This window comes from Bos indicus x Bos taurus, chromosome 12, assembly GCF_003369695.1.
Source record: "Bos indicus x Bos taurus breed Angus x Brahman F1 hybrid chromosome 12, Bos_hybrid_MaternalHap_v2.0, whole genome shotgun sequence".
In the NCBI taxonomy this organism is placed as follows: Eukaryota; Metazoa; Chordata; class Mammalia; order Artiodactyla; family Bovidae; genus Bos; species Bos indicus x Bos taurus.
This window is the reverse complement of record NC_040087.1, coordinates 2,302,120-2,321,819: the sequence shown is the minus strand read 5'-3', so window position 1 is coordinate 2,321,819 and position 19,700 is coordinate 2,302,120. Positions and strand designations below refer to the sequence as shown.

At 37.9% G+C, this 19,700-nt stretch overlaps 1 protein-coding gene across 1 annotated transcript in view; it reads right to left on the bottom strand.

Moving 5' to 3' along the window:
* The window catches only part of DIAPH3 (diaphanous related formin 3), a 563,088-nt gene that overhangs the window by 357,779 nt on the left and 185,609 nt on the right, over positions 1 to 19,700 (bottom strand). Inside the window, exons 10-13 of the mRNA XM_027557103.1 lie at positions 10,045 to 10,155; positions 9,639 to 9,757; positions 8,720 to 8,836; positions 2,596 to 2,714 (exon numbers count right to left, since the gene is read on the bottom strand). Of these exons, the coding sequence (XP_027412904.1) occupies positions 2,596 to 2,714; positions 8,720 to 8,836; positions 9,639 to 9,757; positions 10,045 to 10,155 (466 nt within the window). The remainder of the gene's footprint in view (positions 1 to 2,595; positions 2,715 to 8,719; positions 8,837 to 9,638; positions 9,758 to 10,044; positions 10,156 to 19,700) is intronic.

The following is a 19,700-nucleotide window of genomic DNA, read 5'->3' as shown; positions in this document are numbered from 1 at the left end:
CTTAAATTCACTGTTACTTTAAAAGTTTACAAAGAAAAAAAATTACAGAGAAAAATTAGAAATAATGTCAGTAATAAACAAAATGGAGAAATATATAATGTTGGAATGGAGAATGATTTTCTAAGCATGATACCAAGGTCATAAAATATAAGAGGAAAGATAAACCCAACTACAATTTTAACCTTGTGTTAAGCAAAAGGAAGAGAGAGTTCAACTGTACATATAACACCCAAAGGTTGCTATCCTCAGTTCATATTTCGAAGGAAAAGGAGAAGATGATAACCAATACAAATGGGGAAAATGTACAATAGCAATAAGCATAAAATTAGGAATAAAAATCTAAAAATTGATAAGTCATAAGAACAGATAACTGAATTTTCCTAATAATATGAAAACATAAAAATATTTAATTAGAAATAAACAAAGATTAAATAATCCCTAATGCCAAGTACTGGAGATAGCATGGGGAACCCAACTCTCCTAAAAGCAGCTGGAAGTATAATTAAGGAACTTTGCTAATAAGAAACTACGCAATATGTACAAAAACTTAAATACTTTCTTTCACCCAGTAATCCTATTTTTAGGACTCTGCTTTTAAGTAAGAATATTCATTAAAATACTGTTAGCAAAAAACTGTAAATAACTTAAATATCCACTAATAATAGATTAAAAGGCTCTGATAGGAATCCACCTGACGGGATACTTCACAGGAGAAGTAATTCATATGGATGTCTCATGATTTACTATATCCCTTCTTTCTTTTTTAATGAAAGTAATAATGAACATTGTTTAATAAAACATACTACAAAACAACTTATGAGAAACAAGAATCAACCAAATCACTACATCCAAAACTAGTCCCGCTTCCTAAGTGGGACCACTCACAGCTCTTTCTATATCAGATTACTTTGGTGGTTAGCTTCTTAACTCTAAATACAGTATGTACACAATTATTTCTTGATTTAACTATGTAGGGCATTATGGATAACTTCCTAAGAAAACACTTTCCTGTATAATCCCAATTCTCTATAATTTTTTGTTCATTTGGCTGGCTCTGTAGCACTAAATTAATACTTAATCCTCTGATTCTTGTTACACAGACAGCATCTCTTGAATCCCCCTTAGTATGTTATCTGTGCCCTATACTTTCCAACATCTGTCTCCCATCTGAACATGTTAACACAGTGACACTCATTGTGTCTATAAGTTTATTTGAAACTTTTATAATCAATAAACAATAAATTTCTTTAACTATGTAACTAATTTCACTTATATAGCCAATAAGTATTCAAAGATTTTATTTCCTTCTCAAGAATTCAATGTCAAAACCTCTCACCTACTCAAGAAAAATATTCCTAATGTCCAGGTAGAAAAACTTTCTCTTCAGACACTATTCAAAATCATTCCATATTTTAGTTTGCTACCTATTTAGAGAATATTTTCCTTTATTTCTATGTCCCTCCCACCCCCAGGAACTTCTAATGTCTTCTCTCTTAGGGAGAGAAACAAGTATTTGCTTTTTCAGTGTCATTAGTATTATCTACTACTTTCTCATTCTATACATCCCACACTTCTTCCTGAACTCAAATATTTTATGAGGAAAAAATCAACTTCATGCAAATAATACTCTTTGAATATTAAATCAAGATTTGACATATGGTAACTTCTTAAACATTAGTTACCATGTGGAATCACATATCATTTCAAAGACTGTTTTGCACTCTGTTACTTTTAAATCATTTAGACACATCAAGCCCTGGTCATCTGGGAAAGAGTGGTTTACAGAGTCTTACAGATCCTTCAGATGGTGATACATCTCATGATACAATGTCAAAATAATCATGTAGGGTAATATCACCACTAATCTCATCAGAAAAAAAATTTAGCACTGCAAAGCTGACAAGATGACAGTAGCAAATCCAAGTTTTCCAAATGCAAATTTTTATATAAATGCTTGGATTTTATATAGTCTATCATCTTCATTTGATTTTTAGGAAAGTGTGTGCCAAACACTCACATCTAAGTAGCCACAATTTGTATAACAATCATTTTTTCAAAGATTAAAAGAAAAAAAAAAAAAAAAAAAGGCAGGCATCTCAGCTGGCAACTCAGACAATTATACAAGTACTTCCTTGTGGTCTCCGGTTTGCAGCACAAGTGACTCACAAATACAATATATTGAATTTTGAATATATTCACACAGAATATATTCACACAGTATACACAACAGTAAATGTCTAATAAAATTATTATTTTTTAATTCTTTATCAAGGACATTCTTAAGTAAAAAATAGCAGTTTCGTTTCATTTCTTTTGTTTTACCAAAGAACCCCAGGGCTACTGGGGTTTGGTGCCACTGCCTTGCTTCACTACAACGTGCCAGCAGTTTTCTCAATATTACTCTGCAAATATCAAGACAGTGAAAAAGGCAAATAAGGTTTCAGTACTATTGTGAAAATAGATTTGACTAGTAGGACCTTCTGAAAGGGTATCCAGGACCCTCCAGAGTCCACATTGCAAGAAACAACGCTCTAGCGCTAACCCATGGGTAAGGGACAGAAGGTATTTCCATTTTAATAACAGAGACACACTCACCAACAAACTGACTTAAATCTAAATCTAGTCTTTTTCGATATGTGAAGTCTGGATCCATCCCATCTCTATGCAGTACAATCTGAGATACACACTCATCAATTAATTTGAAGTACTGTTGCCTAGAACCAAGGAAAAGAATAAAGGTACACTCAATTTATCAGTGTAACTTTACATCAAAACAAAGCTATTTCATTCAGTAGCTTGATTTCCAGTTCAATAATATACTACTGCACAGTTTTAACAGTTGATATAACAGACTTAACATGGGAGTGAGAGTAAATACAAATGTCACTTTCCTTCTAATTATTTTAACACATTAATGTTTTCATAATCTTTTAGTTATAAATAGTGTGTGTTAAAGATCATCTTCTTATGAAAGTCAGAACCTTGACTTAATTAGTAGGCAGTGAAAAAGAGAATATTCAAATGAAGTGATACTGATACATGCTTAAACACAGTCCTCTGCAGAGATCATCAGCCTATCACTATACTGTACTAAAAGGGTTACCATTAACTCATTTTATTTTACAAATCAGAAGACATATTTTCTAAAAAATTATCTGGAAGTTTCTTAAAACCATACAGTTCACTGTGTTTCTACAATTTTTGGAATAGTGTGTATTATAAATAGTATCAAAAGAATATTTTTTACTTAAAAGAAAGCTAGAAAAATTCAGTTTAACAATTTTTCTCCAATGTTTAAATTTAATTAAAATCCTCAAGCAGGCTTCATTTGTAACTACAATTAAGTTCAGTCCACCTGTATGAGTAACAAGTTAAAGAACATCCTTTGAAACAACTCAAGCCAACAAATGCAAAAAAAGTCTCCAGAAGATTCTACAAACAAAACCAAACTACAGTTATGGGCAGGGGCAGGGGGCACAGGCCTCCATCCCAACCACCCAGGAAGACTTACTTCTTCTCAATGACATTTTGCACAGTTTTTCCTCTCCACCTCCTTCTCACTATGTGATGGCACCTCAGCAACTTCAGCTTTCCATCCCTATAACCTATGATCTGCTGCTCTGGACCTACTTACTTACACCCAATAAACCATTTATTACACTGAATAAAATAAACTACAGTTCAACATTAGCAAATAAGAAAATGTTCATTAACTGTCATAGAGTAACAGTATTCAAGAGAGTATCCTTAGGTACAGATCAAGGCAAGAAGGCCTAATCATTGCTTTCCTCAATTTCCTCAACTTCTTTCAAAGAAATAATCTCCTAGCTAATATCTTAGCTATAACAACCACATTTACACTTGAGGTATTAATATATAAATTGCACACATTTCTATCACATTTAAAAACTGAGATGACACATTCTGTCCCTTTTTTACTCTTATTTAATGTCATCTTGATGCTATTTTAATAAAACATTTCTTATATTAACACAAGTTATTTTGTGTCATTTTTTTAAAACCATAATTTCATTAAATGCTTTCTCAGTTCCACCATTCTAAATTATGAGCTCATTTATAATGCAGACGAAAACTGATACAGAAACTCTTTCAGCAAGGCAGTACAAGTAAAGAACAATATACTTATGGATTCCATAAACGTAAATCTAGAAAATAATCTCGATGTGAGATATTAGTAAGGTAGTGAATATGTCAGAGGAATATGTAAACAACCTAATTAAGGAATAAATATAAAATGTCATTTTTGTTGGAGAATATTTTGAAGTCACCTTCACTTTCTCTGCAGTTTTTTTACCAAAATCAGAAATTATCTCCATGCACATTCAATTCACACGCTATTTTGCACACAATAAGCCATCAATAATTTGCTACAGAATTGAATTTGATCTTCTATTCACCTTCCAATTATCTTGCTGCATTTGATTTTTCGTGAGGCCTTTGCTGTTTACTTTCCAACTGAGTTCCATTTCAGTAAAATTTCCTTTTGTCCCAAAAGCAAAATTGAGCAAAGATTTAAATTCATAGATTGGATTCTTTTAAGTGAGAATATTTTGCAGTCTACAATGAAAAATAACTTATTAAAAGCTTTAAAAATTTTATTAATTATCAATATTAATTCTAAATGTTCAAGTGAAAATGTCCAGAAAACTGAAGACCTCTGAAAGGTAAAATCCAGGTCCATTTGAGATAGCAAAACCAAAAAAATGAAGAGGTAAACCCAAAAGAACAAGGTACATAGGACTGCACAACAAAAAGTAAAATTTACTGTATGTGAACTAAAAGGTAAATAACAAAAAAAAATTTTAAAGAATATATAGCAAAAGTATTATGTAAATGACCATAATTCTGACTCTATCCTGTAATAAGTATATTCCCACTATAAGAATAAACAACCTAGGGGGTAAGATGAGGAGGGAGATGGGAGGGAAATTCAAAAGGCAGGGGGTATATGTACACCTATGGCTGATTCTTGTTGAGGTTTAATGGAAAACAACAAAATTCTGTAAAGCCCATGGGGAGGGAGGAGGGAGGAGGGTTCAGGATGGGAAACACATGTATAATTTTTTTTTAATTAAAATTGAATAAAAAAAAATAATAATAAAAAAATAAAATAAAATAAATAATTTTTAAAAGAAGAATAAACAACAACAAATAGTAATAAATAAGTGAGAATTTTGGTCCATGGGAAAGAACCAATGGGATCTTTACTAAACAGTCACAAGAAGAACTCTGCCTTCATAGCAACCACATCTGGAATGAATACCAAGGGCCTTGGGCTGAAAGAGCCAAGGAAGAAGGGAACACAGATGATTATCCAACTTCAAAGGTGATACTGAAAAACTGAGGAAAGGAGGGGAACTTCTATGGCTCACTAATATAACTTTGATAATGGTACTATGACAGAGAACAGTGAGGGCAGCCCTTAGCATGGAGCTGTTGCTGGGCAACAGTACTCTGCCCGTTACTTGGCAACAGGTCCCACTCAGTCATTGGTTGGTGCTACAGTGGGCCCCGCCCACAGGCGACCACCTGTCAGGAAGCCACGGTGGGTGGAGTGGTCAACCAAGAGTGGGGCGCGGCCATGACGGGGAGTCAGGGAGAGCAGACCCTGGCCTCCGCCAGGGCCCTCCCACCCGTTCCCTGGCCTGGGACCAGAGGGTGAGCTGGGCACCCAGGGAGGAGGCCGGAGGTGCGTCACGGAGGCTCCGGAGACTTCCCCACGGCCACCCACGAGCCGGGGCCTTGAGGCCCTGGGGAACCGCTCTGCAACCTCTGTCTCTGTGAGCGGAGAGCGGCGGCCGTCCGGCTGGGCCGCAGACTATGGGCCCTGCCTCCTGCCCCCTTTTGGGGGCCTGAGGAATGGAGGGCCAGCTGGATCCTGGGCACCGGGCTCCTCAGCGATGACGTCTGGGTTGAGTCTGGGAACCTGACCCTGAGGGAGCTGCCAACCGAGGTGGGCCTCCTCTTGGCCAGGACCTGGGCTTTGGAGGGTGAGAGCTGTGCCCTAGGACTTGGTGCTTGTTTTCAGGACAGAGAAGAACATTTGTTTGGTAGAGATTGACAGGAACATCGTCACCTGAATGTGACCTGACTTCAAGAACAAGGATTTCACACCAGGAAGTCTGTACCAACTAACCACGTCCCTACCCACCTTTCCTATAAAAGGGCTTTGTTGAAAGCTTTGGGGGAATTTGGGATTTTTAAAGCATGAACTACCCATCTTCTTGGCTGGCTCTGCAGTAAACTTTTCTCTGTTCCAAACTCCATGTCTTAGTGTTATTTGGCCTCACTGTGAGTCAGACACACAGACTTGTATTTTCAGTAACACTACAATGTAATATTTCTCTAGATAGTTGATTCTACTAAAGTGATAGGCTTGCCTGAGCATTCCCCACAAGAGTTGTGCTTTTTAATCTGTTCTGAGGTTTAAAAACCACATGTCCCCTAGAGCACAGATATAAGGGACTAGGATCCTAAGTAAGAAATAACCTCCTTCGCAGCACTATGCGTGTGTGCTAAGTCGCTTCAGGGATAGTCCAACTCTTTGCGACCCTGTGGACTGTAGTCTGCCAGGCTCCCATGCATGGAATTCTCCAGCCAAGAATATTGAGGTGGGTTGCCAAGCCCTCCTCCAAGGGATCTTCCCGACCCAGGGATCAAACCCACATCTTGTGAGGCTCCTGCATTGCTGGCAGATTCTTTACCACTAAGCCACCAGAGAAGCCCTTTTCCACACTATAGACACATTCAAACCTTCAAAAGCAATGAACAGTCTTAAATTCTTGGAAAATACAGAGATCAAGAAAAGGATGGGGTTACTTTAGAATGAGTAAAACTTTCAAGTTTACTTTTAAATTTTCAGAAGAGTACAATGAAATGGCAACCCACTCCAGTACTCTTGCCTAGAGAATCCCATGGACAGAGGAGCCTGGTGGGCTGCTGTCCATGGGGTCGCACAGAGTCAGACACGACTGAAGCGACTTAGCATGCATGCATGCATTGGAGAAGGAAATGGCAACCCACTCCAGTATTCTTGCCTGCAGAATCCCAGGGACAGGGGAACCTAGTGGGCTGCCATCTATGGGGTCACACAGAGTCGGACACGACTGAAGCGACTTAGCAGCAGCAGCAGCATGATTCTCAAAAATCTTATTTAATCAAGTATTAGTATTTTTTATCTAGCATTTATAGAGTGGTTCAATAAACTGTCTTATTTTAATAAAGTATGAGAAACAAGCAAATGAAGCCTCAAACAGGTTCCTGACTCATATTTTAAAAGACCTTGGGATTTACCGATTCTACAAAGGAATGAGGTAGGGCAGGTGGTCATACTCATCTCAACCTAAAGTTTTACCTTGTTTAGATTTCTGTTCACTTGTTAGGTACATCAAAAACCTAAATTACTCCCTCTGACATCACCCAGAGGACACAGCCTGAATGAAACTAACAACTCCTACTTGAAATCAGAGTAAGACAAGACATACTATCCACTGTATTTGAGAAAAAAATTTCAGCAAAGTTAAAGGTGGCCAAAATGGCTTCATACTCAAAAGATCTTAGCTTCCTTCATAAAACAGTAATAAAAAAGGAAAGAGGGTATAGAGAATATTTATTGAGCATACACCATATCTGGCTAGGAGTCTCACTCATGTTACCATTTCAATCTTCTTAACAATAGAGCAGCTTCAGTGCTGCTATCCATATATAACTACAGATGGTGGTGCTCAGTCACTCAGTCGTGTCTGATTCTGTGACCCCATGGACATGCATGTAGCCAGCTAAGCTCCTCTGACCATGGAGTTTTCCAAGCAAGATACTGGAGTGGGTTGCCATTTCCTATGCCAGGATCAAACCATGGATCAAACCTACATCTCTTGAGTCTCCTGCATTGACAGGTGGATTCTTTACCACTGATCCAACTGGGAAACCCATACAACTACAGGCAGATATGGATAACAGTTAATTTCTTTAAACAATTTGTTGAGCTTAAGATGTCTAAGGTATAATCAAATGACTTCAAAAGTTATTGGTCTAGCTTTCTGATACATTAGCAACATTAAACTTAACTGTACTATTAAGGAACTTTCTAGCTACTTGAAAGTGAAGTCGCTCAGTCGTGTCCGACTCTTTGTGACCCCATGGACTGTAGCCTATGAGGCTTCTCCATCCATGGGATTCTCCAGGCAAGAATACTGGAGTGGGTTACCATTTCCTTCTCCAGGGGATCTTCCCGACCCAGGGATCGAACCCAGGTCTCCCACATTGGAGGCAGAAGCTTTAACCTCTGAGCCACCAGGGAAGCCCTACTTAAACACTAATAAAAGTGATGTTTTAATATCTTTTTTATAACTTATGAAAAGAAACTTATCAACACCATTCCTACTGCCTAAGGACTAACCAGAAAATATTATCCATCATGCAATAAATTAGTAATAAATAAATTTGTTGCCAGTTCTTATTTTTATTCAGATGAAAAGCTGTAACCAAGAATCTGCTAGAGCTTAAAAAGTAATAGTAGTATCATTTTGTACCATCATCTATCTAAATATATGCTCATAGGAAACACTGCATACTATGAATTAATACTATGAAAGAAAGAAATCTTAAAAATATGTGCATGCTCAAATCAAACAGCTGGTGAATTTCACAATATAATTTTATTAGTGAAAGAAAATATTAGAATATAGCTTCCTCTTACCTTATAAAATAATCATTTCGAATCAGCAAAAGATGCTGCAGAATTGAAATGAAATATCCCTCTGCTCTGGTTTCCTTAACTGTGTTCCACACCATGTTGTAAAGATCATTCACTTCAGTAAATTGATTAAGGAATATGTGGATTTATTTATTCTCTACACCAAATAACTGCAGTAATGTGACACGGAATCTGCTGTGTAAGGCCTCAAAAGATTACTCTCTTACTCTAAAATAGGTATCATATAGACTAAGCATATAATAAAATACAGAGGGAAACTGTGCAAATGATAACGTCACCTGATACTTTCTGGCTTCTCCTCCACAGTCGACTCTAACCAATCTTACTCTCTTGAGCCAAGACGCTCTGGCAGAAAGTGGCGGAGAGCTGGTCACAAAGGCTGCACTGGGTTCTGGGGCAGCCGTGACCGAGAGAGCTGGTGCCAGGCATTACCTACCGTGGCGCTCCCCCGTGGAGGACAGATATGTGGCTCATTTCTGGACAAACACAGACATCTGCAGATGCACACAGCCAGCAAAGGCCCCTAAGAAAATACACGCAAGGTACAGGGCAGAAATAACCAGCAGGCTAAGGGGCCTCCTCCTAAGGCGGGAAAGCAATGGGCAAGGGGGCTCCAAACAGAAAGAACAGACTGCGCAGGTACACATTAAGAGGCCTACAGCATCCAGATTTCAGGTGCCACATTCAGTTATATAAGCATGTTTTCATAAAAACACATAGAAACTAATAAAAAGGTTTACACAAACATCCCTCTGATTCAATAAAGTTTTGATTTTATAGCGTTTACCTAGAAATGGCTTCTGAAGTTTTATATTTTAGGGCTAGGGGCTGACTGTTTGAGATTTAGCAGTAATTATTAGTAATTAATACATATTTGATTGGACATCACACAAAAGGATATTCAAATTCAGCTCTAATATCTTCGAGGCGATGGGAGAACTCCATCAAATCTTCTTCCTTATGCTCATCAAAGACTTTAAGTTGGATATCCAAGCCATCATTCTTAATATGTTTTAAATTCTACAGATATTAAAGAGAAATTATAAGGAACTGTTTGGTTTTAATAATACACAAAATTAATGAAAAATATAAACAATAAATGAACCACTCAACTTGATTTATAGCATTCAAAGACTTAAAGTGTTAACTAATACTCAAAACTTATCGTCTGTATTTCAAAAACAGATTTTATACTCAAGCCTTTTTTCCCATAGATAAATTATTCTTGAAAGTAATTTATCTAAATTTCCCCCTACTCAAGTACTTCTCTAATTTAAATATTAATAAGGAGACTGCAGGGCACTTACTGGCAATATCTCTTTCAATCCACAACGCATAAATTCATTTCTGATGTGAAGCCTGAAGTCCAAGTCATCAGGAGATGTAACGAGGGCATTGATGAGCTGCATACACGCTACCTACAATAAATTACACAGCAAGACTTAGACTTGGATCAGACATTGAAAAAGGAGTACTAGAGCTGAGACATCAAGGCTGTGTTCCAAGTATTTTCAAATATCTTCCTTCACAGGTGAGTCTATTAAAACGATAATTTGAATGTAAAATACTTTAGTCAATTATAAATTATACAAGAAATATATTTTCAGAGGAGTTTTTAATTCACTCCAACCAAAAGTTAAGTTCTTGTCCAAAAATATCATTCCATGCACACAAGACATAAACTGAACACACATTAGTTGAAAAACTATAAATATCCTTAGATAACACTTACCTAAACTAGGATAATAAAATAACTTCCTATTCATCAAGAGAAACTCCAAGACTTTAAGTCAATAAGAATTAACTAAGGCATAAATTTAGTTAATGTGGTTGCTATAACCAAAAACTGTATTATGAACATTGTAAGGCTAATTACTGGTTTGATCCCTGGGTTGGGAAGATCCCCTGGAGAAGGAAATGGCAACCCACTCCAGTATCCTTGCCTGGAAAATCTTATGGACAGAGGAGCCTGGTGGGCTGTAGTCCATGGGGTCGCAAAGAGTAGAGCACGACTGAGTGACTAACACTTACTTACTTCCTTAACTGACCAGGCACTGGTCCCTGCACTTTGACAAAAATTCAGACCTACTGTATGTTATGTTTATTAAGAAGACATAAAGAAATAACATGGCCAACTGAGCTAAAATATTAAAAACTCATTTTTTTCTCAACTTTTACCCTGGAACTCCAACTTTCAACTTGGATATCGTTTTTTGTTTTTGTTTTTTTAAATCACTGGTTGAATTGTATCTTTCATTATCAAAAATCTATATAATGAAAACAAAGGAGGTAGTTTCTAGGGAAGCAAAGAATTCTTCGTTGTTGTTGATGGTTATTTTTCTAAGTCTGCATTCTACCAAAAGCCAACAAGAAAGACTAGCCTACTGATCAATATGTTTAACCTCATGCTGTTCTCTAAATTGTCCTTTCTCCATCCCTTAAGGCAAGGTTTATATGAATTTAAAATGCCATTTTGGGATTAAAACACCAACAGGGGTCTGAGTTCCAGCTGGTTGAAATATATTGTAATTGTTCTGTTTGATATCTAAACACTAAAATCTAGCCAGCATGCCTCTACTGTCAAAACCTGAAAGAGAGGGAAAAGAAAAACATATTTAGAAAAAAAAGAAAAGAAAAACTTAAAACAGAGTCTACCTTTCAGTACATGTTCACTCAGCTGTAAACAGTTCATGTCAAAAAGTCAAGTTTAAAAGGCTTTCTTTGCACTTCCTTGCCAGTCATTACCTAGTAACCACAAATTTTTTTCAGCATTATAAAAGATCTCAAACAGCATATGAATCATGTTTCTCTACGTACAGAGAAATTAAATTAGCATTAGTCACCAGGTTTCCAGAAAAGATGCAAATTATAGACAACCCAAAGAAAGCAGCAAAAATAAACAACCTAAAAATTAGCAGCAAATATCACCTAAATGGAAAGTCAATATGTATAGAACAATATTAGCACAAAATTGAGGAGAAAGAAAGGAAAAGGATCATCCAAATTGCTTCCAGGAAACACTTCAAAGGCAGTTTCCCGTAAAAGGAAAAATAGGAAATTGACAAACTGAAATAATGAATTTAATTCTTTAAGATCCCTTCCCAATTCTAATGGTAATTTACCATTATCATGACCTATACCCACTCTCTGATTAATTTATATCCTGTAAATATATGTCTACATACAGTAAAATGTATTGATTTATTTTCTTACAGATGAAAACCTCTATAATCAAGGTAAAGACCAAGAGTTTCTTCTAGGTTTCTAATACATACATTGAGATATTTGGACCTGTTTTACCACATGATTTCACACCGATACAGCATACCAGCATATAAATAAATTTCTATAGACAGCAGAAAAGGCTCAGCAACTCAAAAGGCACATGTTGGCTAACCTAGTGAAGATAAGTAGGTACAATAACATAAACTCACTCTAACAGATTTATGAGAATATACCATGTGAGCATATGGAGACAGTAACAAAAACAAGGACAGCTGAGGAACAGAACTGACTCTCAAGGATTAATCGGAAGACAAGCAGCCAGATGAAGAGGAAGACCAAGGTGTTCAAATATAAGAGTTAACATATTCAAAGCCCTGGGGCGTTCTGTTGAATCACAAGGAATTCAGATTTTCTGAGCAGTCTGTAAAGGTAGGAAGTGGGAGTGCAGGGGAAGGACTCATTAAAGATGAGGCCAGACAGATGAAGCACAGCCTCCTAGGCCAAATCAGAGAGTGCTGGTTCAGCTGGAAATAGGGAGAATCATAAAGGATTTCATGCAGAGGAGAGGAAATAACAGAGGTAACAGATTAAGTGAAGAAGTGATCTTAGAATTCCCCTAACGGTCCAATGGTTGAGACACAGAGCTTCCAAGACAAGGGCCACAGGTTCAATCCCTGGTCATGGAACTAAGATCCCACATGCCACACAGCATGGCAGGGAAATAAAGCTATCATAGTGGTAACCTCAGTGAGCAATGAGGAGGTCTTGAACAACCTTTCTAAAACATGTGATGGCTGGGTGAACATGTGGTTGAGACCAAAGAAAAGAATTCGCAAGTTCTCCCACCTTTCTTTCTCAACAAGATAGGAGGTAGGAGTATTAAGACACATGAAATGCAAGGAGAGAAAGAAATTTCACAGGACTCTAGAATAAATTCTGCTTTTAAAAATGAAATGTACATTAAGAATCACACATTCATTTAAAAAATTAGTTATTGAATGCTAGGATATTAACAGAAACTCCAGGAAATAATGAAATTGTGATATTCATCATAAGGAATTAATCATCATGTTCTGCTCGATGTTCCAATTACATAGCATATATGATCTCCATTAATTTGCATTAACTATGCCATACTAACAGTTTCAAAGGCAGACAAAAGCTACCTCACCCCAGAACTGATAAAAGAAAACAGGAGTTTCTGCCCTCCTCCTAGGAGCATCCTAAGTTACATAAAGGCTCTATCTTTGGGCATCAGACCCTCTCTGTTCATTAGGTTATGCATTTCATTCCTTCCAAGCCTGTTAGTGATGTCTACTAAGGACTTGCTGGTACTGGGGACACAACTATGAAAAGACAAGACAGAAATCACTACTAAAGAAAGGGAGGAGGCGAGACTGACTCCATGACTTCTGACCAGGGCAATTGAAAAGCTGACAGTCATTTATTAAGATGGAAAATAAATAAGGATAAACAGAGGAAACAGGTTTGGGAAGAAAGATCAGGAGTTCAGTTTTAGAGATGTTAAGTTGGAAATATCTATTATTGATCCTTATCCAAAGAAGTAGAAAAGGAAATTGGATATAGGAGACCCTAGATCAAGAAAGAGATTACCATAGCAACTGCATGTAAAAAACAAATCTCAGATGATCATCAAGAGAAGAGAAGAGAGAGAGAGAGAAGAGGTCCAAGAACTGGCTGTGACATTTCAGTTTCATCAATTTCAACTTTAGGTTTTGATTTGCAGGTTGGGGAAATGAGTTAAAGAAAAGTAGAAAGCTATAATGTGGTACAAAACAAACAAGGAGAAGTCTGAAAAGTATGGGAGGAAAGTGTGTCAACAGAGAGAGTGATCAAGTGTGTCAAATAAGATCATTACCACTGCATTTGGCAAACTGGTGACAACGAGCAGTTTCTACAAAGGGACAGAACTGCTCTTCCACATGGAAAACTCTCTCTCTCATGTCCCATCAACAACCAGTACATGAAAGCATACGATTAAACTGACCCTCAAATACTCTCCTCCTTACTGCAAACACGTGTTTAGAAACACTTTATTAACACTTTATAACACTTTAGAAACACTGCTTATTGACCTTTGGTTCAAACAAGGTTTCTAACTAAGACATCTTTTAGGTGTTAGATCATGGACTCCATTTTAATGATTTAGAAAGTAAATGCTATAAACTTAATTGTTACTCTTGCCCCAATTATGAAAAAGGAACCTTACATGAGAAAAGCTACTTTTAACACAACTTCTAGCTATAAAGACATGTCTGCACACATGTGCACAGGCCTGCCAGCTAGAATTCAGGATAGCTGAGGATTTCCTCAGGAGTAGCAACAAACTGAAAATGAACTGCAAAAACTGAGACCAGCAAAACCCACACAGCCAAGGATGAGGAAAATAAGTAGCCAAAACCATAATCACAAATAGTGGGGAAAGTATCAGCAAGGACATAAACTAGAAAGGGGGACAAATAAACTGTAAGCAAAACTCACAAGGATATTCAATAAGAGGGACAGAGCTTGTCAAAGGCAATCTTAGAACAAGGTAAATGATCAAAGGAAACTCATCAGAAGTAGAAAGAAGTTAAACAGCAAGACAAAGACACACACAGGAATTAACATCACTTAATCAGCAAAGTAATTTTCCACCCTTGAAAATGAAGTGAGGAGGTTTCTTCATATGTAAATACATATTACCTAAATTTCCTCTACCACATAATTTAATGTAATGCTATCTATCACTATGTGCAAAACAAAAGGAGAAAAACATTAACATTTTATGTATCTTTAACTTTCGGTTCCCAACCCTTTTTCGACTAACAAATTTGAGCACAAAATTCCAGGCACACTGAGAGCTGTGATGCTTAAGACCAACCACGGGATTGTTCGGGTTATGCCGAGGCCAACAACACAGATGCTTTCTCCAAGATTATGCCAAAGGAACTGAAAAGGTGTCCAACAAACAGCGAAAGAAAGTATTCTTTAGAAAGCTCACAATTGGGCAACAGGTTCATCCTGAATATGAGGAGATGTTTCCATATGTAAAATGATGGCAATACTACACTGAACACATATCAGCTTCACAAGCTGAATGCAGACTGCAAACCAGCACCAGTAAAGTACTTAAGTAACAATTCTATCAGAATCTGTGAATACCTGCTATCTGTGCCTGGAAGAAACAGGTTATACAGCTATTCATCTTCTTAGCTCCACAGCAGAAATCATCTGTCTCTCTTTGCACAATCAAATTCCACATTTATCAAGTTAAAATGAGTAAATGATGCTTATAGACAAATATCTTGCCTCCAGTGCAACAAAAGAAATACCCAGGAATTTTAAAATCTCAAGCATTAATCGAGAAGATAAACAACCTGACTACTACATTACGAAGACAAACTCAAAAAAGGGTGGATTATGTCAGCAAATGTAAAGTCCTATACTTTACTTATATTTCTAATAAAATTGCTATAAATGATAGACAAAGTAAGAGGACAAGTCAGAGCTTGTGGTAACTGCATATATCTCATACAAATTCAGGCAAATAAATTACAGGATCAAGAGGCTCTAATTTACATGAATATGGACAGTTGAATTCAAGACAGAACAAGGATTTTTAAGGATTTATTCTGACACTCCCCCTGAGATATCCATGAATTCTTTCTGTGTTCTTCCATTTTGTTGAGATTCTAGTATCGCAATATTCATATGAAATATTAGCAAGCTCTGAATTCCTGAGTATCAGTTTCTTAAGAACTTAAGGAGTGTATTTCATTCATCTTTATTGTTCTAATATCTAGCAGAACCCAGCACAGCAATCACTGAATAATTAATTGACTGGTTATGAAACTTTGCAGTTACCTTGAGTCATGAGTTACCTTCATCTTTCTGGTGGTCTCTTATAGCATAAGTGAAAAAACGCATTACATAGATTCAGAAAATTGGCAGTATACTCTAGGATAAAAATGTTACCCACTAGTTTACTATACTGAGGTGTGTACTCCAAATGACAATGAGTTTACATTAGAATATTATTTTACTCTTGCTTCTTTAATGTTTATTAGCTTAATGGCATATTATTTACTTGTTCATTTAATATATTAACCTTTTGATTCATACAGATACAGTAACCATACTGTTGTAAGCTTCAATAAAAGTAGTAATCAAAAACAGAGAGGAATTAAAATAATTTGATCTCTGCATCCTTTTGGAAGGCCCCAACAGTGGTCTTAAAAAATAAAATGTCCACGACAGCAAAAGAGACACTGATGTATAGAACAGGCTTATGGACTCTGTAAAAAAAATAAATAAATAAATAAAATAAAATATGAAAAAGATAAAAAATAAATAAAATAAAATAAAATGTCCAGCTATACCCTGTAGTCTTCATTTGGGCCTTCAATAAATGTGAGAATGACTTACTTGATGTTAAAAGTAACTTTACTTATCATTTACTTTTTTGAGGGGGTAGGAGATACTTGAAACAAAAAGAAACAGTCAATCAAGTTATAGGAAGTTATATGACGATTCCTTATAGGAAGACCTTTGTTTGGTTGTGGGCAAAATTAAACTCGGGTACATTTTGAGCCTAAGGGCCTTAAGGGTCTTAACCATGAGGGAAATAAACAAAAGCTAATAAATTTGGCTAAATTCAAACCGGCATTGTAACATTTTCTTCAATGTCATATCTGTCAATTATTGCCCAGTGCTGGAAGAAATATCATTAACCTCAGATATGCAGATGACACCACCCTTACGGCAGAAAGTGAAGAGGAACTAAAAAGCCTCTTGCTAAAAGTGAAAGAGGAGAGTGAAAAAGTTGGCTTAAAGTTAAACATTCAGAAAACTAAGATCATGACATCTGGTCCCATCACTTCATGGGAAATAGATGGGGAAACAGTGTCAGACTGTTTTTCTGGGCTCCAAAATCACTGCAGATGGTGATTGCAGCCATGAAATTAAAAGACGCTTACTCCTTGGAAGGAAAGTTATGACCAACCTAGACAGCATATTGAAAAGCAGAGACATTACTTTGCCAACAAAGGTCCGTCTAGTCAAGGCTATGGTTTTTCCAGTGGTCAGGTATGGATTTGAGAGTTGGACTGTAAAGAAAGCTAAGCACTGAAGAATTGATGCTTTTGAACTGTGGTGTTGGAGAAGACTCTTGAGAGTCCCTTGGACTGCAAGGAGATCCAACCAGTCCATTCTAAAGGAGATCAGTCCTGGGTGTTCACTGGAAGGACTGATGCTAAAGCTGAAACTCCAGTACTTTGGCCACCTCATGCGAAGAGTCGACTCATTTGAAAACCCTGATGCTGGAAAGAATTGGGGGCAGGAGGAGAAGGGGACGACAGAGGATGAGATGGCTGGATGGCATCACCGACTTGATCGACATGAGTTTGAGTAAACTCCGGGAGTTGGTGATGGACAGGGAGGCCTGGCTTGCTGTGATTCATGGGGTCGCAAAGAGTTAGACACGACTGAACTGAACATATTTCAAAGCACAGTGATAGCTGAATTGAAGGTCACTTTTCCTGCTCTGGTTCTAACACTTTAGTGAACGGAAACCAGTTATCCAACAGGTAAGCATCTTTCTAGGGGCTGGCTGTGCTGTGCAGTCTGTGGGGTCTTAGTCTCCTGACCGCGGGCTGAACCTGCACTCCCTGCACTGGAAGCATGGCATCTTCACCACCAGACCACTAGGGAAGCCCCTCAATTTTTTACATTAAAAAAAAGGAAAAACTTCCTTTTTTTTTTTTTTAGTATAATGGAAAAATTTGATCCAATCAAATTTGCAAAGACCTATTCTGTAATTGAACTCAATGAAATCCATAGAGACTGATAAACCTTTTATTTTCCCTTTTTTTTTTTTTTAAGTTAAGAAACCTCTGTCACAGACCTATTCTGTAATTGAAGTCAACAAAATCCACAGAGACTGAAGAAGCTTCCCCCCTCCTTTTTTTTTAAGTTAAGAAACCTCTGTCTTTATAGCAGCCATGAACATGTACTTTTAATCTTTGACTGCAGTGAGTATAAACAACCAACAGCCCCGGCTGCAGCCCTGTGACACCCATCACAACAGGTGTGACAGAGCTGCATTTCCCATGGGCTCCACCAGCCAACCCAGATGAACAGTCTTGGTTCCACAAGGCAAGTTGCAGCAAGAGTATTATTTTCAAATTATCTAATTTAATGTTATGTATATTTTACCACAATTAAAAAAAGAGAAAGAAGTAGAATAATGGCTATGTGCTTCAATAATGGGTGAAGAGAAATTATAAGATTTGGGTTATTAGTAAAAACTATGTAGTCCAGACTTCCCTGGTGGCCTAATGGTTAAGAATCAGCCTTGCAATGCAGGGGACACGGGTTCAGTTCCTGGCCAGGGAACTAGGATGCCATGTGCCATGAGTACGGAGCCTGTACACTCCAGAGCCCGAGCGCCAGACTACAGAGTTCCTGCCCTGTGTCAAAGGACCCCACAACAGAGCGCAGATCCATGCACCGCAACCAACACCCAAAACAGCCAAATGAACAAAAAAACAGTAAAAAAATAAGAGTGGTCCACAGAAATACAGCAAAGATCCAGCTAACTGTAAGTATCTAAGAATACTAAGTCAAATTTTGAGAAACCTGGAGGCAATTACGGATTTAAGTTTATTTAAAGTATGTATGCACGTGTGCGTGTGTTAGTTGCTCAGTTGTATCTGACTCTTTGAACCCGCCAGGCTCCTCTGTCCATGGGATTCTCCAGGCAAGAAGAGTAGAGTGAGTTGCCATTCCCTTCTCCAGGGGATCTTCCTGACCTAGGGATCGAATCTGATCCCTTGCATTGCAGGTGGATTCTTCACCATCTGAGCTACCAGGGAAGCCCATATTTAAAGTATGTTTATATTTAAATATATTCTGATCAAGCTCAGAAACTAAAGCTGCTACAGGTTGGCATCAGCACATCGAAGACCAGAGAACCAGAACTTTACCCCTCCGAGCCGTGCGGCCCCACAGGCCCTCACTCACATCTGCTTTCTGATGGGGCTCGTTCTCCTCCTCTCTGATGAGAAACTCTAGAAAACACATTTCCCTTTAAACAGCAGTTAGTGTACTGTCACACGAACCAAAATGAGTGAAGGCTTTGTTCCATGCACGTGACATCAAGGCACAGCAAGTGTACAGAAACACCACCAAGAGCATCAGACTGAGGGAAAAGAAGCCACGCAGGAGACGGGCAGAGGGGCAGGGCTGTGCTCGCCGCCGCCAGGAAACGCTGCGTGGGGCTCTCAGGGGTCTGAAAGCACTGCAAGTAGAGGTGGAGACCACTTTTCTTCTGCAAGACTTTTACCAGGCTGTCTTTACAACAAACCACCTTGGAAGACAGAGACTGCATCCACCCTCCAGCCAAAGGGCAGGCAGACCCAAGCCCATTCTGAAAGATCTGTGCTCCCCAAGCTGAAAATTCCTCTCCTGTGACTCAGCTGCCGTCTCTGCCAGGCCATCACACAGCCCCTTCAAAAACAAAGACTGGACTCAATGTTCTGACCAGCCAGCTGGGAGGCCTCACTGAAAGCACTGTCACCCAGCAGCTTTCCAACTGACAGAGATCCCAACTGGGGGATCCCGAGAACTACAGACAACATGTCCCACCCAGGAGCACCTGCACCTTCAAAAGCCAGGTGTTTACTTGCCTCTCAGTGCAAAACACGGACATGCACCTCAGAGGCACGCATAAGAGGTG